General features: G+C 39.5%; 1 protein-coding gene across 6 annotated transcripts in view; it reads left to right on the plus strand.

The window, feature by feature from the left end:
* The window catches only part of PEAK1 (pseudopodium enriched atypical kinase 1), a 119,970-nt gene that overhangs the window by 59,025 nt on the left and 33,035 nt on the right, over window positions 1-27,910 (plus strand). For 4 of the 6 annotated variants that reach the window (XM_055805566.1, XM_055805562.1, XM_055805532.1 and 1 more), the window contains exons 3-4: window positions 1,519-1,610; window positions 22,528-25,801. In XM_055805566.1, coding sequence (XP_055661541.1) covers window positions 22,641-25,801 — 3,161 coding nt within the window. In that variant the 5' untranslated portion in view covers window positions 1,519-1,610; window positions 22,528-22,640. Of the gene's footprint in view, window positions 1-1,518; window positions 1,611-12,983; window positions 13,121-22,527; window positions 25,802-27,910 lie in introns of all 6 variants that reach the window. The other 2 variants (XM_055805541.1, XM_055805547.1) reach the window with 2 other exon arrangements.

A 27,910-nucleotide genomic window follows, 5' to 3' on the forward strand; every position in this document is an offset into this window, starting at 1 on the left:
TCTGATTGGTAGTGACATACTTGAATCTTGAATCAGTCAGTAGTTGGTTAATTATCTAAGTATTGCTGCAAAGAGAGCAGACTCCAGCTGGCTGTAATTAGTGTTGAATAGTTCTGTGCCTTCAAGACAAATTTTACATTCATGGGATCTGCAGCTTTCTGTTGTCCTCATTTCCTGTAACATAAAAGTACTTGTATCTCAAAGAATTGTGGGGAGAGGGGGGGCAAATAGTGAGAGAGGCTGTGCAGATAGATCTTACTAACATCCTGAGTGGTCTGACTGAGAAATATGCATTGCAAGTTTAAAAAAAAAAAAAAGGGGTAGAGGTGGGGGGGAGTAACCACCAGGAGTCATAGCCAACAGGTGTTGTTTTGGTTGATTAGAAGAAAAGGTGGACCTCGAGGAAGCTCAGTGGGTTCTAGAAAATCTGAAATCTATGCTCTGTAAATCTTGGTCTTAATGAGAGACTACCAGCCTGTGTAAGAAGAAACTTGGATAGCAAGTTAGGAGTGCATGTGGCATAAAACAGTCAATGAAGATTCAGTAATTCAGTAGCCATGGGATACAACACTAAATGTGTGAGATATCACATGGAATTTGTTGAAGTCAGTCTCCCTTTTTGTGCTTATGCCGCTGAATTACCAGTGCTGCAGTACTGGCATTCACTTTAAGGACATCCTAGCTTAGGAAACATTCCTCATCTTGCTTTCTCTTCAGTACTTGGGTCATCACGAGCTGTGCTCTATGCAGCTTCTATTAACAGGCTTTATTTCAACTCACAATCAAGACTAGCACATTTTCAATTTATTACTTTTATTGGGGAAGAAATAGCCTTTTGTTTAGTTTGCATGTGAAATTATGTATTGGTATTTCAGTGGTACCCAATGTGGAAGGTGTATGCCAGGAACTGGGGGGGGGGGGCGGGGCGGAAAGGGGGGGGGGGGAGGTGGGGCACAATTAACATGATTCTTTCAAGAGCATCTGTAAATAGGTAATACCAGTCCATAGCCCCGCCAGGCTGTATCTTGAGAACACATAAAACAAGGTCATGTCTTTTGTGATTTACCTGAGTCACAGTTCTCAAGGAAAATATTTGGCCTGAGGGCATCCATTGGACATAAGAATGGTGCTGATGTGGCTGGTGCAGCAGTCCTTGTGACAGATTGCTCCAGCAATTTCAAATAACTGAAGTATTCTTTTGAGAGGTATACTTGAGCAGAATGGGGTGTTTTGATGCAACACAGTTAACCAGTCAATGTGAGCCCAAGAGCTTCAGAATAATATCTGTCTGGGCTGTGGTGCTGGTGTAAAACTTGCTGTTCCTCATCTGCCAAAATCTCTACTGGCCACTGGTTTTTGGAGTGCAGAGAGTAATAGTGCTACAGCAGCTACAACCCTGCTGCTCCTTGCCATGCAGTGTTGTCCCCTCTGTGGCTGAATGTTTGGAGCTTGCTTATCTTCATGAGCCCATCCAACTTGCCGACCTGACAGAAAATGACCCTTCCTCCCCATCTACAGGTTGATTTGCTGCAGTTTGAAAGCTGAGTCTGTTCAGAGGTGTCGGGAGAACAGCAGAGCCAGTAGAAGAGAAGTGGTGAGGGTATGTGAAGGTGAGCATCTTCAACTAATTGTAGTTCACAAATGTCTTATAAGCATAAGGGCCTAAAGGAAGTTGACAAAAACAATAGTTGATGGAGAAAGATGTGCAAGTTAAATTCCTTCTTTATTAAATGCAATTTAAATATTCTCATAGGTAATAATAGTTGCATGTGTCTTTTACAGATTACCTTCATATCTGTGTATTTTCTTTTCAGGTTTAGAACTATTCAGACAGGCATCTCCAGGAGTGGTTGTTCAGATATCTCTGAGCTGCATTTAGAAAATGCTTTTACACTGTGGTGATAAAACTGTTATTGCTCAACTTTCTTCATGTGAGCAATGCATAGGTAATCAGTGCATAAGAGCACTATTGTGTTGTAAGTCTGAAGTATAGAATATACACACAAGAAAATGGTTTTTGTTTTGTGAGCTGAAACTTTTTCAGGTTTTTTGTGTACTTGATTACATTATTAATAGAGAATTAATATATTTCCTATTTAGACAAGAATGCTTTACTTAATGAACTGCTGCTGTGAAAATTTATATTCTCTAAGCATAGAATTTAGAATCATAGATTCTGTTTATTTACTGAAAGTCTCCTAATCCTCAGGATCTAGGTAATTTCCTTCAAAATTTACTATGATGACCATGGAAGAACAGCTGAACAGATAAGTAATTGATAGCCAAATCTGTATGTACATAACTGTTTCAGCTCTAGCCACATACTAGTAAATCACTTACACATGGTTTGATGTTAGTTAAGACAGTCTAGTACCTAGCTGCAAGCAGAGGGAATTGATGAATTGTTCTCCCCCCATTATAGAATAGTTTAGTTTGGAAAAGACCTTTAAGATCATGAAGTGCAACTGTTGATCTAGCACTGCCAAGTCCACCACTGATCTGTGCCCCTACATGCCATGCCTACGCATCTCTTAAATACCTCCGGGACAGTGACTCTACCGAGTCCCTGGGCAGCCTGTTCCAATGCTTGACAACCTTTTCAGGGAGGAAATTTCTCCTCATATCCAACCTAAACCTCCCCTGGCACAGCTTGAGGCCGTTTCTTCTTGTCCTGTTGCTTGTTACCTGGGAGAGGAGACCAGCAGCCACCCCACTCCAGCCTCCTCTCAGGTAGTTGTAGAGAGCAAGGAGGTCGTCCCTGAGCCTCCTTTTCTCCAGGCTGAACTCTCCCAGTTCCCTAGCTGCTCCCCATCAGACGTGCTCCAGCCCCTTCCCCAGCCTCATTGCCCGTCTCTGGACACGGTCCAGCACCTCAATGTCTGTCCTGTAGTGAGGGGCTGGAAACTGCACTGAGGATTTGAGGTGCTGCCTCACCAGTGCCACCAAGTACAGGGGAACGATTGCTGCCCTGCTCCTGCTGGCCCCACCGTTTCTGGTACAAGCCAGGATGCTGTTGGCCTTTGTGACCGCCTGAGCACACGGCTGGCTCATGTTCAGCTGGCTGTCAACCAGCACCCCCAGGCCCTTTTCCCCCAGGCAGCTTCCCAGCCACTGTTCCCCAAGCCCATAGTGCTGCATGGGGTGGCTGTGACCCAAGGGCACCGAGCCTTGTGGGACCTCGTACAACTGGCCTTGGCCCATCAGTCCAGCCTGCTCAGATCCCTCTGTGGAGTCTCCTGCCCCCCAGCTTGGGGTCATCTATGAACTTTACTGAGGGTGCACTCAGTCCATGTGTCCGGTCATGCCCACAGGCCAACCCTTCTCCCTCCCTTTAGCCTGGTCTAGCACTTAGCCAAGGGAGGGGAGTAATTTAATTCCTTTCCTCCCACCGTAAGTTCCTGTTCTTCAGTTTTGGTTTACAGCAGAGGAATTTGTGGTAGGGTCCTGTACACACCAATATTGGAGGCACAGCTGTGCGCTGAGTTATAACATTAAACACAAACTCTGGGACTCTTGACAGGTTTTACTGTCCTTATAGACCACATGGGCACAATCTCTATTTTGCATATTTATTTTAGTGGTTTTCAGCTATCTGAAGCTTACATGTTTTCCAAGCACATTAAAAAGGGAATTCAATTACCATGACAAAATCTTAAAGGTACAACTTGCAATAAAATCCAGCAGCTCTTCAAAACTTTCTCAACTCTACATTGTGGGTCCAGTGACCCTGCATCCCCAACTGGCTCATGCAGAAGTTTAAGCATGTATCTTGGGGTTCCTGTTACAAAGAGCTATGTGACTTCCAGCATGAGGGATAATGTTTTATAATTCTTCAATGTTAACATTGACTGTAACAACTGCTAACCTTGTTCTGCAGTGGTGTACCACAGCAGAAAAGGCTTTCCTTTTGAAACATGATTGGAGTGCACTGTAATGTTGCAACTGTACTCTCAAAAAGCCTAGTATCTTGGTATGTTATTACCTCAGACTCTGCAGTTGTTGTTTCTTATTTAAATGTCCTATCTCACTTGAGATTTAATGTAATTGAAACCAGCTTGTGGAAAAATCTTTTTCTGTTATGTCTTAGATATTGTTCTAGTCTTATCTGGTAAAGCAAATCAAATGGGATATAATGAAAATAATAAAACCATTTGTAAGAGGTAGTTTTTCTGCAGGAAGTAAAAGGCAGCACCACTTTTAATTTTGCTTTGTATTTCTAAACACAGTATGTACTTGGAATAAGTTCACTGAGATTTATCCAATACACATGAGAGCAGAGTCAGGTACATCTGACAGCAATGTGACTTCACTGATACCAGAGGGAACCAGAAGTACTGTAGCAATAAGCCTCTTCCACTAGCGATGTTGCTTAGCCATCCTGTTCAGCCAGCAGTAGGTCGATGTGGCAACAAAGGTATGTGTGAAGGAGTTGGGTCTATGTTCAGCATCTCCTTAGATTTAGTTGGGGGGTTTTCCCCCCTCTAGCTACAGCATCTTTAATGGTGAGGTGTGTCCAGAATGTAGTATCTAAAAAGATACTGCAAAGATAGTCATAACCAAAGCTATAGTGTAATGTGTTTCTCAGACAAGAAGTAATGTGCCTGGTACAAAAGGGCAGGTAAACAAATTCAAAGGCAGAGGAGTCAGTTATCTCAGTCTGGCTTGGAGACAGGATCACAGCAATGCAGGAGGTCTGAGCTGGTCCCTCACTGCTGTCTCTGCTTGTGTGATTTCTGAGGAGTTTGGATGTTATTACTCTACATCTTTTAGCTTCTGTTGATAATTCTGTGTCAAAGATGTTTTGCAGTATTTTTTCTCTTTGTGCCTGAGCCACTTGTAAACAGGCTTTTGTATTGTCAGCATGTATTACAGTAATCTTTTTGTAATGCACAGTAGTACTGATAAACTTTAAGTCAGAGATGCTTAATGGAGAGGCTGCATGCCACAGAATATAGTTAGAAATGTAGTGCTTTCAAGGAGTGATGGCAGGATTTTCAGTCTTGCTATTTTAGCTCACAACAGCTGTGGATCGGTGGATCAAGTTTCCAAGTAGCACAGCGCCTCACCATTGCAAAGCAGCCTTCTTTATCTGGTGCTGTGACATTAGGTTTATCTTTGACAATGGGATTTTGAAAATGCAGAGTACAGCCAACTAAATCCATATTCATACAAATGTCAGAAGGAACAGTCCAATCTTGTTTTTCAAAAGCTAATGACACAGAAATTCAAATGATGAAAATTCAATTTTAAGTAATTCAAATGATCAAAAAATCATTAGTTTAGTGCCTGCAAACTATTTTAAGACTTCAGATGAAACCTTAAAAATCAAAAAAATGTACCTGAAAACATTCTCTTGTTTCTGGGTTTGGTGCTAATTTATAGAGCACTTGTGCACAAGTTTGTCTTGAACTCTTAGGAACTGAGGAAACAGTAATTTCTTTTTCTCCCCTTCCCCCCATTCCTTTTTTTGTAAAGAAATGATTAAATGCTTAGAGTACAAATGCTGCACATGAATATTTATAAGAACTTTTCTAACATTTAGCAATGTTTCACGGCTGTCTCTTTCTGAATGCACATAATAAAGTACCCATCATTTCTTTGAAGCTGCACTTGCTCTTTATTAACTTGATCACAGACTGATAGGAACTGTAGGCTCCTCGGGGCTGTGGGACTGCAGCTGGTGATGACAAAACAAAACTCATTGCTGTGTTCCCTTGTTTTGTGTTAAAACACTTGTGTTTAACATTTAATAAGTTTTTTTTTTTATGCACCATCTACATTTATGTATGCAGAAAACTGCTAGGTAGAAATATTGTTACCTGTATTTATACTTTAGTCCTGGAAGAGAGTTAAATGTCTTCTGCTTGAAATACTAATGCTGTGGAACAACGGAATGTACCTGGAGCACACCCTGCAAACCACATGGAGGATCCTCCTGTTAATCAAAAAAATGTTTTAGTCTCCACTTCTTCCTCTGTGTCTCTCAGTAATAGTGCATACTGTGAATACCCAGCAGTGTATGTAATGCCTCAAAGTGTAATGCACCCATTTCTAAAAAGCAAATGGAAACTAGTAGCTGTTCATAGCAATATTTATCCCCTTGACATCCTTAAAGAATTTTGATCAGATTAAGCATGTGAGCAGTCTAAGGAAAGGAGAAAGACTTTATAAGTAGCCAAAAGGGAAGTGGAAGTGGGGATAGTTTTTGTTCACTTGTCAAAGCTGAAGATAATTTTAGAACTGGGTTTGGAAGTTCTGTGCTCTCATAACATTACGTAGTAGAACCTCTCCCCTCCTCCTCTTTAAAATAAATTGCTATAAATTGCACGTGCTCCTGTCCACAAAGTTACTACATTAATTGAAGATTTACAATGCTTGTTTAAAAGGTGGATGGTATTTTCTCTATTGGAAGCTATGTATTGAAACTTTGTAAATAACATGTAGGTCTGCATGAATGCATTTACTACACAAAAAAGAACCTCCTTCAGCCACCTGTACCAGCTGAAGTGCTACAGCAAGCAGCCATCACTGCTTGCCTTCACCATGGGGTAAAATTTTGCTTTGAACATTTCAAATGGTGTGGCAATGGCGTGTTCCCTGTGTTAGTGTTGGTAGAGCAGACCCACTGCAAAGGCAGCAGCGAGAAAATCATTCCTAAAACTGTTGCTGTGGGCAAATCTCACATGGAGTCAGCTACAATAGGTATTAAATCTCTCACTGGGCTTTAGTAGATCATTGCTGGCTAGGTCCTGATAGACTGGTTTCTGTAGAGAGATGTTTTAAATGCTCAGTAGGTTTACATCTTTCACTGGGGTAAGATGGCTGTCTAAATTTTTCCTGGGATTCATTACTAGTACAGTTCTTTGTGGTTTTTTTTATCATACCGTCTGAGCTTTAAGTCCTCTTTCTAGTCACACTTAGTTTTCTGTGTGTGATGCGTTGTCTTAGGTAGATGTCCATCTGAAGATCTCTGAAATATACTAATGTATTTCATACTTTTGAATTTCTTATACTATATATACATGTAATATATAAAATGTAAAAGTTAATTTCTTCCTTTTTTGTGTGTGTTTATGTGTAAATGTACTTCTTTGCTACTACAGTATACAAACTATACAGGTGTATCTTTTAAAGAAGGCACTATTTATGTTTCTTTAACCTCTAAACTACCAATAACTAACTTTCAGATAGTGATTTCAGTCTTTCCCAAGTGTTTCGAGCACAGCAATTTTTGGAATCACTTTCATGATTAGAAAAGGAGAGCTGAAAGAACAGTACTGAGAATCAGTTTACTTTTCAATTAAAGCTGTATACTTGCAGTACTAAATTTATCCCCATGTATTACAATCATCATATTGAAGGAAAATAATACTCTCAGTTGTGCTTTATTTGCGCAAAACTTAAGACAGCCACCTAATGCATAACCTTTGAACATGTAAGATTCACAACGTGGTTACCACTGTAAGAAAAGTATGTGCTTACCTGAGATCTGTTTGAGTATGTTTAAGCAGTAGTAGCAATGCTGGATCTTGTTGTAACAATCCAGTGCTTACATCTACAAGAAAGCAAAGGTACTGTCCATGCTGTTGTGGAATAACTTACCAAATCCATCTGAACAGCTTAAAAAAATTACAATCTCTGGACAATAACTACCAGTTTTTGAGTCACATTCTTCATAGGGAGAACTGAAATTGGACATCAAAAAAATGAGTTTGGCAGCTTTTCCTAATTTATTTCTTTATGCTTTATTTTTAGAGTGTAAAAGTAAAGCGTGCACCAGGAAAGGAATATGAGTACCAAGCAGTAAGATTCAAGGGACCTTCTCAGTCTTTAATTTGTCTATAGATCCTGGCATATTAAAAGTTCACAGATTTGAGGCAGAATGTGTTTTATTACTTTTACATAGCCTCAAACTAGTTGCTCCATCACACCCTACAGAATAAACCCTCTCACTCCAGTACTGAACTTGTGGCTAGACCTTCATCTTTGTTAAAGCTGGTTACAACAGAATGCTCCATTGTTAAAGAGAAGACTCTGGGCAGTATGAGGACTCTGCTTTTTTTCTTCTTTAGTTCAGCATTGCAGACATTAAATATGGTGTTGCCCAATTTCAGCAAGCAGCCCTCTCATTATCTCTGTGAAGTCTCTCTTCTGCTCTTTTCCTTTCCAGTTCTTATTTTTCCAAGTTTTAGCATGTAATTAAAAGAGTACAGTGGCTGAAGAGTGAAAACTGAATTTTTCCAAATGCTGTTACTTGTAATACATCGCCCACACCTCCCAAGGCAGTGATTGAAGATCCCATCTAATTTGTCTTACTTGAGATCTAAGTGAAATCATCTGCTGTTTCAGACTATCTGTGCACATTACAATTCATCCAGGCTTCTCTGAAAAGAAAAATGTGAAAATAAGACATGGTTAATGTACCAGTCTTTTTTGTCTAGAGAACAAATTTAACATAGGACATTAAAGATATAGGCCTACAGTCTGTCTAACTACACAATGTTAATTAGCATTATGAAACCATCCTTTTGTTAATCATGTTGAATTATGTCAGGCTTGGAAGAATTCTCTGCTGGAACAGAAGTACAGTATGTTGGTACTGAATTGCATTTGGCAAAGTGCAGCGGGGTTGGCAGCAGAATAGCAGTCAACTGGAGCAAAGCAGAAGCACCACTAAAATGGTGCGAGTGTCACTGGTTGTGCACCTGCTTCCTGCCACCAGCCGAGCGGGAGACCTGGAGGGTTACAGCAAGGCAGGTCGGCTCGATCGCAGCGGTGCCTGCTCAACACTGCCTTGTTCTATAAAGCAATGTCTTGCTTTGCAGAACTAGAGGTGAACGTAAATGACGGGTTATATGAAGCTGCTCTTTATGAGAAATGCTGTTAGCTTTTATGTGTCGTTCCACTGTTTAGTATTCCTGTTCCTCCAATGCCAAATGAAAGTAAGGATGTTATTTTCTTCTTTACAGAAGAATGGAGACAAACAGCAAATCTTTTTGTATTAATATGTATTTTGAGAACCCGCACAGTGCGGAGCAAATCTGCTTCAGTTTCTCAGCATATGTGTATGAAGCAATGCAGGGCCAATTCCTACAACTGCATACAGACCTGATAAGCAGCTGATTAAAAAAAATATATTTTTTTTGCATGCTGTGTTTTGGCATCCAGACCTGGTTCTGATGCCTTTATAGAGTTTGACATACTGCAATTCCTATCAAAAATTAAGGCTTTGGGTTCATTGTTAGATTACTTTGTTTCAACAAAAGGCTTTTTAAAACAGCTGCCTTAAGAAAGCTGACACTTTTATAAGTGATTGTTACAGGAGAAATTGAGTAGAAGTTATTTAAAACAGCCATAGAAGGTAAAGTTAATAGTAATTAATTTTAAATATAGAATGTTTTAATTTCACATTTTGCAATCTTGTTAGTAAGAGACAAAAATGTAGTATATATTATGTGGATTAGGCCTGGCTACAGGTGATAGGGCTGAAATGGATTGTAAGTAGGAGGTTGTTACTGAGTTGGCATAGGATGCTATGTGTTAATCTGTCCTAAAGTAAGTCGGGGGGGTGGGGGGTAGGGGGGTGGGTTATGAGTAGTCTGAAAGAAAAAGTAAAGAGGAAGAGCAGGAAATTCGAAAGCTGAGGTACTCACTGATTACGTTGAAAAAAGGCTTGAACAAATAATTTCTATTTATTATGTGCAGTTGTAAACTGGGAATAAAGAGCTTAGGCTGGGGCTTGCTTGACTCTGCTGAGAGAAGTGGAGGTCCTCAAAAGCTTGTGAAAGTCATGATCACACCATTGTTATGAGTTCTGGATAACAGTTTGGACTTAAAAGAACACATGCAGAGTCCAAACACTGGAGTCACGCATTTCAAGGGTAGGAAGGGTTTGTTTGCATTGTGTTTGTCACTGGTATAAAGCTAGCTCCAGGAATGCTATGTTGTTATTTTGGAGAGCAAAAGGCCAAGGCTGCTAATAGCAATTCGCAAAAGTCATTAGTGATTAAAGGTTTGAGCCGCTTGTTTTGCAGGGGAGACTTGAGAGCTCAACTTGCTCTTTTTTAATAAAAAAAATGCAACAGTAGAACTAATAGTAATTCCTAAGTATGGGGGCAAAAGAAATTGGTAATACTGTGCTGCGTAGCTGTTACAATTACCATTGCAATTCACCATTTGACTAGCAGTTGGGGGTCCCATATAATGTTTATATAACCATAACATATGCTGCCATGTGTTATTAAGCCAAGTTTGAGCCCATAATCTTGAAATCTGCTGTACAGATATTTTTTTCTGTATAAATTACAAGATTAAGTACTACAGAGTGTGTAGTGTCTTCTATGGACCATACTTGGGAGACCTGGCATACGCATTACCTTCCTGCACGTAGTGTGGATGGAGCAGTATTGGGGACGCACAATTTAGGTTCCTGAGCAATTTTCCTCATCCACTGGAGTATTAATGTTGTCCCCTGATCTGTTGATAGAGACTGAGTCCAAGACCTCAACAGGGAGCAGCGGGAAAAGGATTGCTACTGCCTTGCAGCTTGATGCTGCTTATGTGGACAGGGGAGTAAGTCTTGGTCTCTGTTTCTCTTAGAACTTCTCTTAGAATTTTTTTCTTAAAATTGTTAACGATTTAGTTCTAAATGGCATAGTGTTGCATATGGCAGCAATAAAACCTCCCTCAGGACCCTCCAAGAGGGCACGTAACAGTAGCCTTTCATATTTTACTTGGGTTGCCAGTGAGAGAATGTAATTGCCCTGGGCTTAGTCTGGTCTCTGTGAAATTCATTCCTGCACAATGGTGAACTCGTAGCGGTCCTGTGTGCCAGTAAGGTAAACTGTCATAAAAACCTTGTCTGAAAGGTAAAGAATTCAGATGAGTTTGATTCTGCTTTTACCTTCCAATACCTGTACATTAGTACTGAGTCATCTTGCCAGTACAAGGCTAGAAAATACACGTTGTGGTTTTTCTCTATAGAAAAAGCTTTGCATTTTTAGGATTCTGTCAAGCACAAGTAGCAAAATTTGGCAATCAACTCCTCTAGGAAAACATATCTGTGAAGAACTAAGGAAAAAGGGTTGAAGAGTGCCATTTCTGCAACCTAACGTTTGTGTTGATTTTCTTTCTCTTTCCTTTGCTAGAGCTTGTTTACAGTGCTTCAGTTTTGTTGGTTGATACTGTGTCCTGACCCATCTTTCAAGCTTGTAATTTTCAAGTATGATCAACAGCCTTTTAGTATCGGCGCACTCTGACAGCATGGCTGTTCATAGATGGAAGGAACAGTTTTGCAGGCACCCTGGGCTCACCAGAGCGCTGGGAGCAGAAGGGGCTGTGGGAGCAGTGGGGGTGTGCCAGCCTTGGCCCTGAATGCTGTTGCTCTCTGTGAATAAGCCACCTCTGATTTTGAAGTGGCTGGTGCTCCGGCTGCCCATGAAGCACATCACTTCTTAGGGTAGGTTTTGTCTGCATGAAGTCAGCCTTCTCAGAACCAGCGAGCTCATTTCTTCTTTCCCTTTGCTCGTCTTAAAGCGTTGAATAAAAATTATAGTGGTTTATATACTTGATAAGTTTAAACATCTGTCTTTGAAAATGAAGGCTGTTTCTTTTCTTACAAAGGAAATTGAACAAATTCCCTAGCTGCAAAACAGTCACTGAAAGTCAAGATAAAAGTTAATATGGAGTTTCTATTACATTTTCTTTCTGATTCTGTTCTTGATTATATTTAATGTCTTCACTGCATAGCTCTTCCACATATGGATTGTTTTTACGTATGGAATCAGATTTTCTGGACTAAAATGAATTAATGAGGTTTTGTATTTGGTTCCCCTGCCCCTCTCCACCCTATATCATGTCTGTTTTGGTAGCCTAAAAAGATGATTACTGACCATTCGGTGCCCTGTGTTTGGCTATTAGTCTTTTCTTGTCAGTGTGGAGGGATACAGCTCCTTCCAAGGTGCCTGTGAAACTGGTGTCTGGTGCACGTGAAGATTTTCCAGGGGCTGTGATATTGCTAACTTGATAATCAGGCTAAAGAGCATGAAAACTACTGGTTTCTTCTCAGTGGTCCACAACACAGTGTTTTAAATGAAGTAAGGTATTGATTTTCTTGGCTTTTGGGTCTGTTGCCACACTGCTGTTACAAGCATACTAGGATTTTATGCTTGGTGAATAATTTATAATATAGGTAGTTGTATTTGATACCACTATGGTAAATCCAGTTTGGTACCACATGGTAAAAAGAAGCAGGAGGCTCTATATTAGCAAAAGCTTTGCTTTGCCCATACAACAGAGTTCTGTGTGAGAACCTGTGCACGCACAGTTCTGCTATAGCATCTTTTCCTACCCCTGATTGGTATGGCTTTGCAAGCAGCATTGTGTAGTGGAGATCTGTTTAGGGTAGCGCGTAGAGAAACTACAGAGAACACAGTCATGGTGTTTGGATATGTGTTATGCTAAAAGATGGTCAGACACAACAGTTTAATCATCAGAATAAGTAAAAAAATTATTCTTGTTTATGCTTAAAGCATACAATTTCAGTATGTGATAATTCCTTTTCTGAATTTCACCAGTGATGGTGCTTTTTATCCCTGATAGTATTCTCACCAGTGGCAGCTTCCTATTATATGGGGATGGATTCTAAGCAAAGCATAAGGAGTACCTAAGAATGTTTGTTGTGAAGTAGCATTGTTGTTTTTTTTTTAACGTGCTAGGAAACAATAGTATCTTTAACCTTTTTATTTACAGCTCATCACTCATTTCATTGCTGTGGCTTATGACTGCAGATTAAAATTTCTAGGATTCAACATGCCTGATAAAGCAGCTTACTGGGATGAATAAATGACATTCTAATTAGAAGAGCAGCCTGAGTGAGAATAAGCTGCTTGAACTAGCTTTGATGACCGAAAAAAATACCTGTAGCTAGTTTCTCAAGATTATCAAAGAGGTCCTCAAATTAGAATGTCTGTCTTTGATCATAGATGCAAGGAACAAGGCAAAAAAACCTGCACCAAGTGGAAGGCAGTGGGAGGAGATGGTTGCTGTGGAATGGGAAACTATGGGGAGTTTGTACATTCAAGCCCTTTCCAGGCACTTGCTCCACCAAGTAGTGAATGAGGTATCAGTATGTGGCTTATTTATGTTTTCCACCATAAACTAGTAATGCATGTGTCTTCAAAAGTTAAATTGTTTAGGTTAGTTGTAGAGAAAAACCCATTTTCTGTCATTCCTTTGTCATCTTATCCTGATTTTTTCTATCTTGCAGTATGACAACATTCAAACAGTACTAATCTTTTGTAAGACTTCCATCTGGCTTTCTTAGCTTTGTAATTACCACCATCTCACTTACGCACTGCTATGGATTTGTATGGATCATTGCAAGACGTGTGCCAGTATAACACACAGTCACTTAGCCCAAATAGTTTGTAGCCAGAGGTTCCAGTTGCCCGGCATCAAACAGGATTCTGTAGTATTAAAAAGTAGAAATGAATACAAAGAATGTTTCCAGGGCTGAGGTATAAGCCTGGCACAGGAGTGACAAAACAACATGGGAGGAGAAAACTAAGGACTTACCACTGGGAGGTAGTGGAATACTAGTATTGTTGCACAGTTTCGTTATTTTGCTGTACTGAACTTAACACTTCCAAGAGTAGGATCTGATAACTTGATTCGTTTTTTTTCCTTTTTGTTATCATAGAGATTAATTTTGAGAAGGGCCTTGCCAAAGGAAGGCTTACTTAGATAAAATCCTAAACAAAAGGGATGTGCCATACAGAGGTGGAAGGGATATGTAGTGCAGGTTGGATGGAAGATTATAGACCAGGAACCTTTAAGACAACATCTTGTATTCTGTGGTTCTTTGGTGCATCAGATCTGGCGAAGTGGGACAATGGAATCTGTGAGTGTGAGGAGAGTGCCAGCTGGGGCATGATTTCACGAGACGGGTACCTTGCACGCAGCATAGCACCAGGGGCGTGGGACAGTGAAACGGTGCTGCCTGTGGTCTGGCACCTGGGCTCCAGCAGTGGCCCTGTCCTTCAGGCTGCCCAAACTTCCTAAATGGACAGTGAAGGAGTAATCCACTAACCAGCAAATTTTTCTCTGATCTCAAATAGTTCATGCTTTGTTTAAGCACTGAAATTGGAAGCTTTGGGTTTACGCACCTAATACAACTGTCAGTGTCTCATCCCATGTATAAACATCTGCCCATTTTTTCTGAATCTAACTGACCTCTTGACCTCAGTGCCACCTTGATTCGGGAAGCATTTTGTATGGAATAATTTTCTTTTTACTGATTTAAAAATGCTGCTTTGGGTTTGCTGCTCTTTTTGAGATAGATACTAAATGGGAACACCCAGTCTATCTTCTTTATGTGATGGACCATTTAATAGAACAATATTTTATTTGTCTCAATTCTAAACTAAACTATCCTAATCTTTTTGATTCACTTAATATGGAAAGCTTTTCATCCCTTAAAATATTTTTGTAGTTGTCTTATGCTGGATTTCTTCCTGAGATGTCATGAATAGACCTGAACACAATATTCAGTAAATAATGTCGTTGATTTTCTTGCACTGGAAGCATATAAATCTGCCAGTTGCCTTGCATATTCTGTTGCACCACTTGCATGTTAGTAATTTGTGATAACTTCTTAAAAACTTAAAATAAAAATGTGCCATTTCTCTTTTGCCCATTATTTCATAGGAAGAAGAGCAAGTGTCCTTCACAGAAGTCATGATAAAAAAAGGCGTCCCATTCATACTGTGCTTAGCTGCTTGCTGTACTGAGTTCTGAGAAGGGTCCACAGAATTTTAGGTGTAGCTCAGCCACCTGGTTCTCAAGTTCCTCCATGGTTCTTGGCTTTACGCAGTCTAGCCCTACTGTGCTGTTGCTCTTAATTTATCAGGTTTTTTGATCTTATTTTCTTATAATGGCTGATGATGTTTGATTTTCAAACTTACTTCTCTCAGGTCTTTAACTCATAACATTCTTGTGGAGATTGAGGCTGGTGAAGAATACTCATCTGGCTTCTCTGCAATGTGTTTCATCTTCTATATTGTAGCTGACCTCTTACACTGGCTGCAATCCTAAATCTTGTATTACCTGCTCCTGGTGTTTTGTTTGTCTTTGGGTACTTTTTAGGAAGATCCTCCATATCCTTTCTAATACTATTTTGTATTTTGCTATCCCCAGGTTACTTTGCTAAACTGAAATTAATATATTTTTGGCAATTTTGGTTTTTGCTGCATCAAGGGTTCAGCGTAAAGATCTTTGGAGCCAGAGGTTGCAGTAGTCCAAGGGAGAGAGTTGTAAGTAAAATGAAGTTGCAGAGTTGATGGATTCAGTAATACAGTGATGATACAGTTTTCATTCTCAAGCTGGGCTCAGCAGAAGGATAACTACAACCATTACTGGGTTTTGTAACTATAGAAGCAGTATGTTTTTCAGGTATTTCTTTTTTGTTTGTTGTGAATACATTCTGGAGAGGTTTAGTAAAGGTTTGGTAAAGTTTATTCCTCTAGATGTTTTCATGTGCTTAAACAATGGTCAAAAAAGATCACAGGGCAGGATTTCAAGTGGGCCCTGGGAAAGATAAATCAAAGGTAATTAGATTAGTCAAGGTATGGTCATACCGGTCCATTTTTTTAGTATGCTGTGAAGGCCTCAATTCTCGTAATTTTGCTTAAATAGAGCTGGGACAAACTTGAATGCGCTGAAATTGAGGATTATTTTTTCACATGTTTTTCAAATTTTCAAATGATCATGCTTGTTCCTGTCAGCTGATGTGCTTACTCTTAATTGCTGCTAGATCTTGGAATGTTGTACACAGCCCTTCTTAGGAAGCAAGGTAAACAAACTATTTATGAGTCTGGTTTATCTTACAGGTTTTTCTTTTACAGAAGTAAAAAATTAGAAATAAATTTATGTGTAATTAAAAGTATCCCTAATGAATATGCTGTACAGTGTTGTCTGAATGATCATTATAATATATATGATCATATATATATGTCTGAATTGTCGTTATAAATTTAAGTTTTATTAATGGTAAATGATGATATATATTTTTTCCAGAAAGAGAGAAAAAATACTTTTTAATAGTTTTGTCTAGTTAAGAATCTCTTTTTATTAGTGGAACTCAGAAGAGTTCATATCCAAATACATGCCTTGGCTGGTCTATTGGGCCTCAATACCAGATGTGAGAGGTTGTCCTTATTATTGTTTTGTGTGTTCTCAATGTGATGATGCAGAATCTAATCAGATTGTGAGCAGATCCTGAGGATATTTCTTGCCTTTTCCTTGCTCTGTGGCATTATCTATTTGGGTTAAGCAAAATGTAAAGAATGCTTGTTTTCTTTTGAAGCATTACACATTTGTCTAGCCCTAGGCAAGTTTTTCCTCCAGTTTGTTGGTCATTTCTATTATGTTTTATTCTTACAAGTTTTGGGTAGAAAAAACATATTCAAGGGTTTCCTTCACTTAGTTTTATGAAATATTTATGTAATTTAAATCTTTTATAAAGGAGAGAAAATAAAGTGTGAGAGGTTAAAACCAGAAATAGTTCAAAGTTAGTTTCCTGATCTGTTTCATTCTGTCTTGCAGTAAGTTTACAGCTAGGGTTTTTTCCCCCAGTACTTGGAGTAGAAGTGATTTTTGTTGTTCTCTCCATCCTTCATACCCCTTATACTTCAGTAGCATGGTACCATGGCACTGAAGGGTGGTTCTTAAGTAAGTTGGCAACTTTTTAGTTTAGGTCATTGCCTCCTCAATATCCACTGCGGATTCGTTGCATTTTCTGCAGAACTGTCATTTTATGGCCTTGGACAGTTACCAGGGCACTCAGTTCAGAACTGGAAGGGAAAAAACACTGAGAAAACTATGTACAACAAGATAGAACTTTTCCTTTTTTGACATAAATTATAATGCCTACTAGCATTTATGGAAATTTCCATCTGTGCTATCTGCATAGTCACAGTTCAGTGGTCTGATATTTAGTGAATATTAGTCCACATTGGGAAGAAAATCGTGGCAGTCTGTAATGCTGTTTGCCATTATGTAGTTTCACATTTTGTGTTGGCATATGTTGTGTGAAGTAAGTGTCATGACTGAACTAGGCAACACACTTAAGAGTCAGGGTCTATTTCTTGGTCTTTCACCACATTGTGAGTCACCATTCCTCTCTACAAAGATCTATATTGTAAAATGTTCATTCACCTTTGTGAAGTGCAGCGAGATCTGTGAGCTTGCTATTCACAGTTTTTAATATTGATACTTTAGCTTTTATTTCCACACTCTGCTGTGGTATGTGGTACTGTTATCTGTTTTTTCTTTTCCTAGGCTATTTTGCTTGATTTCATACATTAATAAGCACTGCAAGATTCTTCACAGTGCTTCCGGGTACTGAATGTAAACAAGTGTGTTTCTCAGTGTGCCTTCAGACTGGGACCCTGACTTACCTGGCTGTCAAGCTCTTCTCTCTGGGTTGTATTTCATAACAGATGTTGCAGTTAGCTTCACTTGGGGTTTTGCTTGCCTCTGAAGTTGAACAAATGATGTAAAATTTAAGAAAAAAAAAATTTTGTTGCATGAAGGACAAAAAACTACTAATTAGAAAGTCACATTCGTTTGTGGTCCCAGTTTTCTGGGCTAGATGGTTCAGTGGCCCTGAGTCAGTAAGTCTTGATGCTCTCTGGGAGATGGAGCGTTTCTATAGCCTGTTGCCACCCAAGCAGGACTGTATGTGTGAAGTTGGAGGATTTCAGTTTTTCCAAAAGATCTCTTAAAATGTTCACAATTATATTAAAGTTTACAAGAACAGGGATCAGATACTGGCAAAGAATAATCATCACTTTAGTCGTGTTATGTTAGATTTATGCTATTGTCTATGATGATCAGTGACCAGATCCCCATAAGTGGCTAGACAAAACCACAAATCCATAGTGGTTTTATGGTGTTTGGTCACTCGTATATAGGAAACCTAGGCTGAATTTCCATTGCTGTTTTTTTTCAGTCTTGAGGACATGGCCTGTCAATGATGAGAGGTTTGTGGGTTGATCAGTAACAATTTATTGGACTGCTGTCTGATAAGAAGGCTGATCAATGTAATTTATTCAGCAGTGTAAAAATTGTAGGTCCATTTCCATGGGTAGCAATGCTAAAGCTGAACACCTTTTCCCTGGAGGAGGACAAACAAAAGGAAATCTGTACCAAGTATCTAGTGATCTAAAAAGAGATCAAGAGTGATAGGGTTACTAATACAAATGATGAAATGCACACTTCTGCATATTGCTCAGTAATACAGCAGGCGTTCATTTAAGGGGAGTTTTTTTGAAGCATACAGCATTGAAAACATATATAATAGGTGCATTCATTTTAATATGCTCATTCATTGAGCAGGCCTGATTAATTAGTGCATGTCACCATCTGGTACTTACTGAGATTATTCATTTTTAAAGGTGTAATTTTAGGGAATGTTGCACATCAATTAAGTTCCTTTTAATTGAATTATGTTAGTATAAGGTATTACTGAAGAGGGCCTTCATTGTGATTCAGCCAGCATGCATCTAAAGGAGACCTGCCAGCCTGAAATTACTCAGAACAAAGGGGAAATGCCTGAAATGCATGTTTATTGCTATCGTTGTGCACTCCACAAAGACAATGTCAACAAATAAGAGCTGCAAAAACAGTTATGCATTTCTATGCAAGGTTCAGTTTCCTGGCATAAGGATATCTCGGCTGATTACTTTTTAATCTCTGAATCTGTCGTCTTCTCCCTCTGACCTGGAAAGTGAAATACACTTCTGCATTTCTGTTTGTTTGATACCAACTTAACAGTGCTAGGCTGAGCCCTCCTGTGTGCAGTTGTGTGACTTCTGAGATGAGGAGCTTTATTCTTATTTACACAATGAGTGATTTGGCCTTTAAAGCTGATAAACTATCTGTGCTGACTCAGCCATTCAGTGAATAAAGTAGCACAATCTGCTGGGTGCAGCACCACCATTAGGAGCAGAACTTGTCTGTCTGTACTTGTTCCTGTCACTGACTCGATGAATTTTAGTTACATAGCGTCAATGCACTGCAGTGTTTCCATGTATAAATTGTGAATAGTTATGCTTATCAACTTACATAAAGGACTTCGTGCGTTTCATCCCTGTATCCCAATGTTGATATTACATATTTACTGTACGTTAAAGAAATGCTTTCTTTAAAAGCCTAGTCCTCTTTTGTATTTAACATCTGAGGTTGTTACTGCCTGGATTGACTATCAATTACCACAACTGACTATCTTCAGTAAATTCTGTCATCTGAACTCCTCATTTCAGAAGAGCCCTGAGCTCTGTAGAGTGTGCATTCCTGTTCCTTGGCAGTTACATGGGCTGTTATGGAAGCAGGGAAATTACAGAAGAGATGACACCTGATCGCTACCAGCTTATGAGATCTGATGTGTGATTGCCTGGACCTTCTTTGGTTTGGAGAGTAGTGATAAGAATCTAGGAATTAACAATGTCAGGATATTTTTTCTTGTTATGTTTGTGTTTTTATTCCCTTCAGTGGACTTTGCTGCCCTCTACCAAATTACAGCTGCTGTTAAAGCAAGGGAAGCAATAGCCTGAACATGTCAAATGTTCTATTTTGTTGGGGTTTTTTAATACTGAAAGATTTAATTTCTGTCGTCACTTATAATCACTCTCACTGTAATTAGCACTCATAATAGAGAATCTGTAGTTGAAACAGTAAATGTATTTTCTTTAAAGGGAGAGGAAAACATCAGAAAAATAGCTTTTTGTTGTGCAGCAATGAAGAAACTGCTTGAATCTTTTTTAGAATGCAAATACTTGTTTAGACATGTACAAGTCTAAAGAATGTAATTTTTAATAGCATAGGAGTGCTTCTGATATCAAGGTATGAAAGTAGCACAGATGTTTGAATTCTTATAAGATACACACCTTCAGACAAGAGGAAATATATTTCCTCTTTGTCACAGCGTCAAAGCATTCTACAGGAATTGCTCATTCTGCATGTCCAAAGCCAGTTGGAAATCCGAGAAGCCAGTGGCTCTTGTCTATGTCACAGACTGTGTCAAAAGTCATGTTAGAGGGTGTGGCTGTATTGAATAGTAAAAGATCTAAAATACCTGTGCATGTCACGTATTTCCTGTGTACGAGTTGCATATCTGCATTTACCCAGACACGTCAACATGTATTTTGTTTTTAAGCTAAATTGCTGCAGGTGGTACTCCGGGGACATGCAGTGTATGTTTGCACAGAGGTATGACCTTGCTTTAGGTCTCACTCTGACTGGAGTGTTGTGTTATGGTTCTACTAAGTTTCCTGCAGTTCACATTCATATGTTGAGCATAGCACCTACTCAGGATAGAGGCAAAGTGATCAGTATCAATGTATCTGAGCAAATGAGAGGTACAACATTTGTACATGCCAGTGGTACGACATAAAAATGTACTCATACAGAGGTGTACAATAGAGTGCTTTCTTATTTCTACCCCAAAATTATTAGCAGTAAATGTTTGACCTGGAAGGCCGTAGAGCTGTCTAGTCTGTGATAAGATTCTAGAGCAAGTGCAGTTTATGCAGTTTTGGAGAAATAGTATCAGTCAGCTAAATCTTAAAAGCAACACCTGCATGTGCTAACCCTTTTAAATTGTTCAGAGGTTTTATGTAATGGAAAAATATAATTTGCAAGAAAACATTCTTGTAGATTCCTCATTAGTGTAACTTTACTCCTTTTATTTGTTAAATACATGAAAAAAGGAGCTAACTGGAGTATAAAATTATAGTATGTGCATGCATGCACTGACTCTGTCTCTGATTTTAGGGGAATTATTTCTTAATGTAGTTTTTTTGCTTACAATATATGGGCTTGCAGAGTGTTGAAGCAACAGATTTTGGCAGAGATTAAAGAAAACAATATAAAGGTATTTTACTCTGTATATACAAAACAGGCTGAGAGTTTGGGCAGATTTCTATCTGGCAGATTCTCTATCTCTTAGGTCACGTAGAGAAAGCTTTTGGCACTGACTTTTTGGCAAAAAGCTTTGTCTGGAAACATGTAGTCAGCATATGAAATCTGATAGCCCTGGTACCAGGAATGTGTCTGAAGATACTTTTAACGGAGTTAGGCTTCAGCCCCATCTGGTGTTGGAACAGGTTTGCTATATTGGTGTTTCCCAGCATAGGGCAGCCCCTTCTCGAAACACACAGTATGTAAGGAGACTGACAAATTCATACAAGTGTCAGCTGTACTAATAGTTTCTATTGTTTGCTACACTGATGAAAACCAGCTGTGCCCGTGTTCAATTCCAGCATAGCTATCCTGCTGCTGAGTTACGAACCACAGGCTCTAGAGAGAGCTGCATCTTTAAGCAAATGGGTTCAGTAATACTCTTTCAGTGTACCTGTGTAATCAGCGTGTCTGTTTTCACCCAAAACCTGTAAGAACAGAAAATGATTGATTCTCAATGCCTGTGTTTAGAGAAGCAGCAGCGGACGTACAGATTCTTTCACCTCAGTAAAATGTCTCCAATAATTTGAGTTACACAACAGTGATGAAGAGACCAGACTTGTGGATTTGGCTTAGCAGGCTTAAAATCTTCAGGCATTAATTCATGGAATTCTCAAATCCTGGATACTTTAATGACTATAAAGCACAGCACATTCATCTTTGGTCTTTACTTAAGGCTGATCGTTTCAGGAACTAAAAAAGTTCACTTTGAAAGGTATTTTCAGTTATTTTTGAGTTGTTACTGCTGGAGGGGCTAGGTAGAAAAGCTGTGTGTGAAACAAATCGGGAACTAAAAATCCACAGCTGTGTTTTGAGGTTATAGGAATGGTGTATTGCCACTATTGTAAGCTAAAGGAGGAAGAAACAGTGACTTTCTGGAAAGGTTTCCCCAGCATTCTTATCTGACTTTTCTAGCATAGCAGTCCAGCCTGTCCCTTCAACCCACTATCTGTCCAGTTATAATTTGACTCTGATGGAGGAAGTGCTAAAATGGCAGAGTTTGGAATTGCTTGAACATACTTTGTCACTTAAGATGAGCTCATACACATTCAAAGCTAGAACAAATGATCTCAATTGCTTTTGGGAGAGTAAACATATTTTCCTGTCTCATGTTCAAGTAGTTGCGTTGAAAGCAACGTGCACTAATCTTCGGTTTTATATCCTTCTCCTAGCATTTGTTTTATTGGACAAAATTAAAGGTCAGTGGTCCTGAACTAGTCAAGAGAATTATTCTAAATTCTCAGTCATTGCCATTGCTCTCTCTTCTCTGCTTCAGTAATACAGGACTTAGCTGCCAAAGTTTTAATTCTCTATGTATGAGAAGAATGATATCTGCAACTTTTTTTGCATTTCAATTACATAGTTTTGTAAATTTAGGTAAAAAGAGCCAAGATGTCAGTAAAAGGCTACTTGCTTAATCCAAGTTGTTCACAGTGTAGAAAATCTAAATATAATGATCAACCTGGTTTTTTTCCCCTGTTCTTACCCTTTTTCTCTTTTGTGTTTCAGAATGATCACTGCTCAAAACAGTAGCCATTCTAAGCGAACAGAGTGGAACCATATCAATTAAGTCCTTGCCATGCACTGAACAAGCACAGCATAAAGCGCAGAGCTCTGGGAAAATGTCTGCTTGCAACACTTTCACTGAACACGTCTGGAAACCTGGTGAATGTAAGAACTGCTTCAAGCCCAAAAGCTTGCATCAGTTACCCCCAGTATCTGAAAAAAAAAATCTCACGCATGGAAATCTGAAATCCAATGCAAACCAAAGTAACAGCCATCGTGGGAGAAATACAGGAAATTTCCGACCACCTGTGGCAAAGAAACCCACTATAGCTGTGAAACCCACCATGATGGTAGTAGATGGACAGGGTGTATGTGGTGAAATCAGCACACCAGACCATTGTGAGAATAAATCAGTGCCTGCAGGGTGGAACCGAAACAAAGCTGTCTTGAACAAAAAACCACTGAACAATAATAATGAAGATGAAATTGAAGGTTATAGCCATGTTCACAGGCCTTATGGCAACAACGATGATGTAGGTAAGATACCAAGTAACAATAACAATGGACTGACAGAAGTTTTGAAGGAGATTGTGGGTTTGGATACCACACCTCAGCTAACTGGAAATGAAATGAACTCAAGAGAAACTTTCTTAGGAAGAATAAATAATTGTTATAAAAGATCATTAGAAAGAAAGATCCCTCCAAGCTGCATGATGGGTGGTATGAAGGATTCACACAGTAAGCACGTTATTCTGAGTGGAAGCACTGAAGTAATAAGTAATGAAGGTGGACGTTTCTGTTATCCAGAGTTCTCTAGTGGAGATGAGAGTGAGGATGACACATTTTTTGGCAGCATGCAAGAAGACCATGAGAGCTGGGATGAAAGTGATGAAGAGTTGCTAGCAATGGAAATTCGTATGAGGGGCCAACCTCGCTTTGCTAATTTTAGAGCTAACACCCTATCTCCTGTTCAGTTCTGTGTTGACAAAAAATGGAATACTGTGCCCCTTAGAAACAAGTCTCTCCAGCGGATCTGTGCAGTAGATTATGACGACAGTTACGATGAAATTTTAAATGGTTATGGGGAAGAAACTGTGATTCTCTATGGGCAAGAGAGCATGCAGAGCGTGGTGTCTTCTGATTCTACATCTCCTGATTCTTCTTTGACAGAAGAGTCTCATTCTGGAACAGCAAGCAGTTCTTCACAGAAGCTCAGTAACAGAGGGTTGTCTCCTAGTACTCCTCAGGACCTCAAATTGATTGAATCAGAATATGAAAGTCTTTGTGATAATCAGCAAGTGAAAGATGTGTCAAAAGCTCCCAGAAATGGTCCAAAAAGTCTAGAAACTCACAAGACAGTCCTTGCACTCCGACTGGAAGAGAAGGATGGCAAAATTGCTGTGCAGACTGATAAGCAAGAGAATAAAAATTCTTCAGATGTTTCTGGTCAAGCTGTAACTATAAATTTGGTGCCTGTGGAAGAACAAGCAAAACCTTACAGGGTGGTGAATATGGAACAACCAGTTTGCAAGCCATATACCGTAGTAGATGTATCAGCGGCCATGACCAATGAATGTAAGGAGAATCAGCCTGAAACCTCAGAAACCAAAAATACGTCATCTAACCCAAGCTCACCAGTAACTCCAGGCACGCCTGTTACATCCTCTGCAGCGTCACCTATACGAGTAAATACTAACCTGAAAAAATCCAGTGCAATTAGATATCAAGAAGTGTGGACTTCTAGTACTAGTCCGAGACAAAAGATACCTAAGGTGGAGTTAATGGCTAACAGCTCAGGACCTTCTGTTCCTCCCAGGAAGACAAGCCACAAGTCAGCTCCTACTTCACCGACAGCTACAAATATTTCCTCAAAAACTATCCCGGTTAAGTCTCCGAATTTATCTGAGATAAAGTTCAACAGCTACAATAATGCTGGCATGCCACCTTTTCCTATTATCATTCACGATGAACCCACTTACGCTAAGAGTTCCAAAAATGCTATTAAAGTTCCTATTGTAATCAATCCAAATGCGTATGATAACCTGGCTATCTATAAAAGTTTTCTAGGGACCAGTGGAGAGCTATCCATCAAAGATAAAACTACTAGTGTAATAAGCCACACATATGAAGAAATAGAAACAGAAAGCAAAATGACAGAAGCCATAGAAGGTAAACCCACTGAATTTTCCCAGGCAAAGGGGGTGACTAATAGCTCTGAATGCAGGCTGGGTTCTGTGGCTCAGAAGGTCCAAGAGTTTAATAGCTGTCTCAGTAAAAGTCAGATGTCCCCACAGAGAAGTCATTCTGACCACAGCTCCCCAGCAAGAGCGCAAAAGGCAGCACCGGAGCCTGCAGCAAAACCTAATGTAACACCAGAGGCTTCTGTTGGCAGCAGCAGCAGTAGAGAGAATGCAAGCACAGTGCTTTCACAGATTGTGGCTTCTATCCAGCCTCCGCAGTCTCCTCCAGAAACCCCTCGGTCCGGACCCAAGTCCTGTAGCATCGAAGAACTGTACTCCTTGCCCCCTGATGCAGATGCCACTAAAAACACCCTGGTACGACCCAAATCGCTGTTTACATCACAGTCTGAAACAGAGTCAGCTAAGACCGTGGAAAACACTGCCATTAAAATGCAGAAAGACTCACTTTCACAACCAGTTGCCACTCGCTCTCCAACACCAGTGAGAGCCACCCCAAATACCACAAGTCCCAAAACGGAGCAAGCACCACCATTTCCTCCTCCAAGGTCCACTTCTTCACCCTATCATGCAAGTAACTTGTTGCAAAGACATTTCAGCAATTGGACCAAACCAAACAGTCCCACCAGGTCAACAGAGGCTGAGTCAATCCTTCATTCTGAAGGTCGGCGAGCTGCTGATGTGAAACCCAAACGCTGGATATCATTTAAGAGCTTCTTCCGCCGCAGGAAAGCTGATGATGATGAGGATAAAGAGAAAGAAAGGGAGAAAGGAAAACTGGTGGGTCTTGATGGAACTGTTATACATATGCTCCCCCCTCCTCCAGTTCAACGTCATCACTGGTTCAGTGAGGCAAAGTCAGACTCCAGTGAGAAGCCGTCGATTGTTTTCATGTATAGATGTGAACCGGCACAAGGTGAACCAAAGGTTGATCATCCAAACAAGAGTGGAGTGGAGTCTGCTATTGCAGATGTGCTAGCAGAAGACAAAGAAGAAATGCAAGAAAAGTCTCCAGAGGCTTCTGAACGGAAAATAACAAGCCATCCGTCCCCACCTCAGATTCCCAAGAAATTCCCCAGGTACTCTGCTCATCTGTTTTAGTCACTTAGTCAGTTGTGAATGTTCTGTATATGCAGCTGAAAGTTGAAGAAATTAAGCAGTTCTGTTAATTTAAGTGCAATTTTTTTCAAAGTATATTTATTTTAGGTAACTTAAGGCATATTTTTTAAATCTTTGCGTTCAGAAAAGAAAACAAATAATTACTAGAAACAGTACCTGATATTTGGAGTTTGTATTGCAGGTTCACTAATACGTCACAGTAGCCATGTTACATTGAATCAGATAAATTTTTATGACTTCCTAGTTTAAGAAAATCATCTTATGTTATAGGAATCTAAAGAATGTCTCTGCAGAAATAGAAGGCAACTATTGAAAAGTACAATAGAAATTAAATTATCAGTGACTCATAAAAGGCGGTGTGCTAACTTTGTCTCACACACCCAATATAAGAGATGCTAATTAACTTGATGCTACACTGCAACATCACTGCAGCAGTCCCAAAATAAATCACGTGAAAAAGTAACAATAGAATTAGATTATCTATAAAATAATCTATCTCCATTTTATAAGGCCTTTAGCAATGAATATACTTTGTCCCCTAACAGTATTGGATTCAGTAGAGCTTCATTTCTGCCCGACAATTTTGTTCAGCCATTTAATTTTTAAATTTTTTTACATCGGCATTTACTAAAATGAATCATTGTTCTAATTCCTGTGAAAATACTTGGCCAGTAGATACTTATCTTACCCCTCTAAGTTCATGGTAGTTGGATGGTTTAGGTCTGTCTGTCTGGTTTAAAGGTCTGCTTATTCCCTTTTCCAAGGGTACACGTGCTTTCTTCGTTGTCTCAGAACACGAAGAACTGTACTACTTTCCATGTGCACATCGTGTTCAACATACCACTGCGTTCCTACAGCTCATGATAGTGCATAATCTAAGAGGACTGGAGACATTTGTTGCAGTCAGTCACGTGGGCATAGTATGCATTTCACTGAGTACAGACCGCGGCTGTGGACGTATTGGAATAAGTCTTCCATATTATTACATACACCAGTTCCAAAATAGCTTTAAACTGGCATTATTTAATTCATTATAATAACCTAGTGGTAGGAAACAAAAAATTTTGTAAAGTGTGAGCCTCAGAAAACGTATCATGGCAGTGTTCTTTGGGGTTTTTTCTCTGTTGTCTATACAAGAAAGTTACAGTGATTTTTAGTTAAAATGGCTTTAAAGTTGACTTAAACTAATAGAAATCTCTCTGTGAGCATAGTTCGAGTTTACCATAAACTGATTGCTGCTTCTCTTAAAGTAAAGTAACAATATCTTAAACTAACCAAGAGTGACCATCTGCACTGAGTGTAATTAAATCACTTTTTAATCACATCTTGGGAACACTGACACAGCATTCTCATGAAGATTAGCTTTTCAGACTGTTTGCCTTTAATCAGACATGTACAGCTTTGGGTTTTGTAATGTAAGGTTTATCATAGTATGATGTACAGCTGGTTTCTGTAGATTTATATTTGAAGTAATTGCCCCAAATACAAGACAGGATAGTTTCCAGAACCTTAGCATATTGTCAGTTTCTGCAGACTTACATGAACTGTAGTCTCAGGCCCAAAAATTTTTATTTAAAGAAAAAAAAAAAAAGTGAAAATAAATAGTGTTTAAAAAAAAATCCCAGTACAAATTTTGGATGTGAGTTTCAGAAACATTAAGTGCTTTCACAAGCTATTAAAGTCAGTAGGAGCTGTAAGCATTCAGCATCCCTGCAAGATGTACACCACAACAGAGGGGTGTGGGCACTGACCAAAGGGAGAGTCCCTGTATTTACAGTGCATGTTACAGTTTAAGGTTGAAAACAGTGGGGAATGTGCCCGGGGCTAGAATAACCCTTGATGGGAGTGTAGTCTCTCTCAACCTACCCTAAATTAAATGGGGGGAAGTAGGCAGCTTTAAGAGCAAGTTAAAGAATCTGAGAAGTTTGGCTCTCAACCCCTGTTGAGAGGAACCCATGTTTTCTGTTGTCTTCAGGGGAGCCTAGAGAAAAGGAGATTGTCCCCAGCTGGGGTTTTAGCAGCATTACCGAATACATTGCCATCAGGAGATTCACTTGCTCCCACCTTAG

This window comes from Falco peregrinus, chromosome 1, assembly GCF_023634155.1.
Source record: "Falco peregrinus isolate bFalPer1 chromosome 1, bFalPer1.pri, whole genome shotgun sequence".
NCBI classification, from domain to species: domain Eukaryota; kingdom Metazoa; phylum Chordata; class Aves; order Falconiformes; family Falconidae; genus Falco; species Falco peregrinus.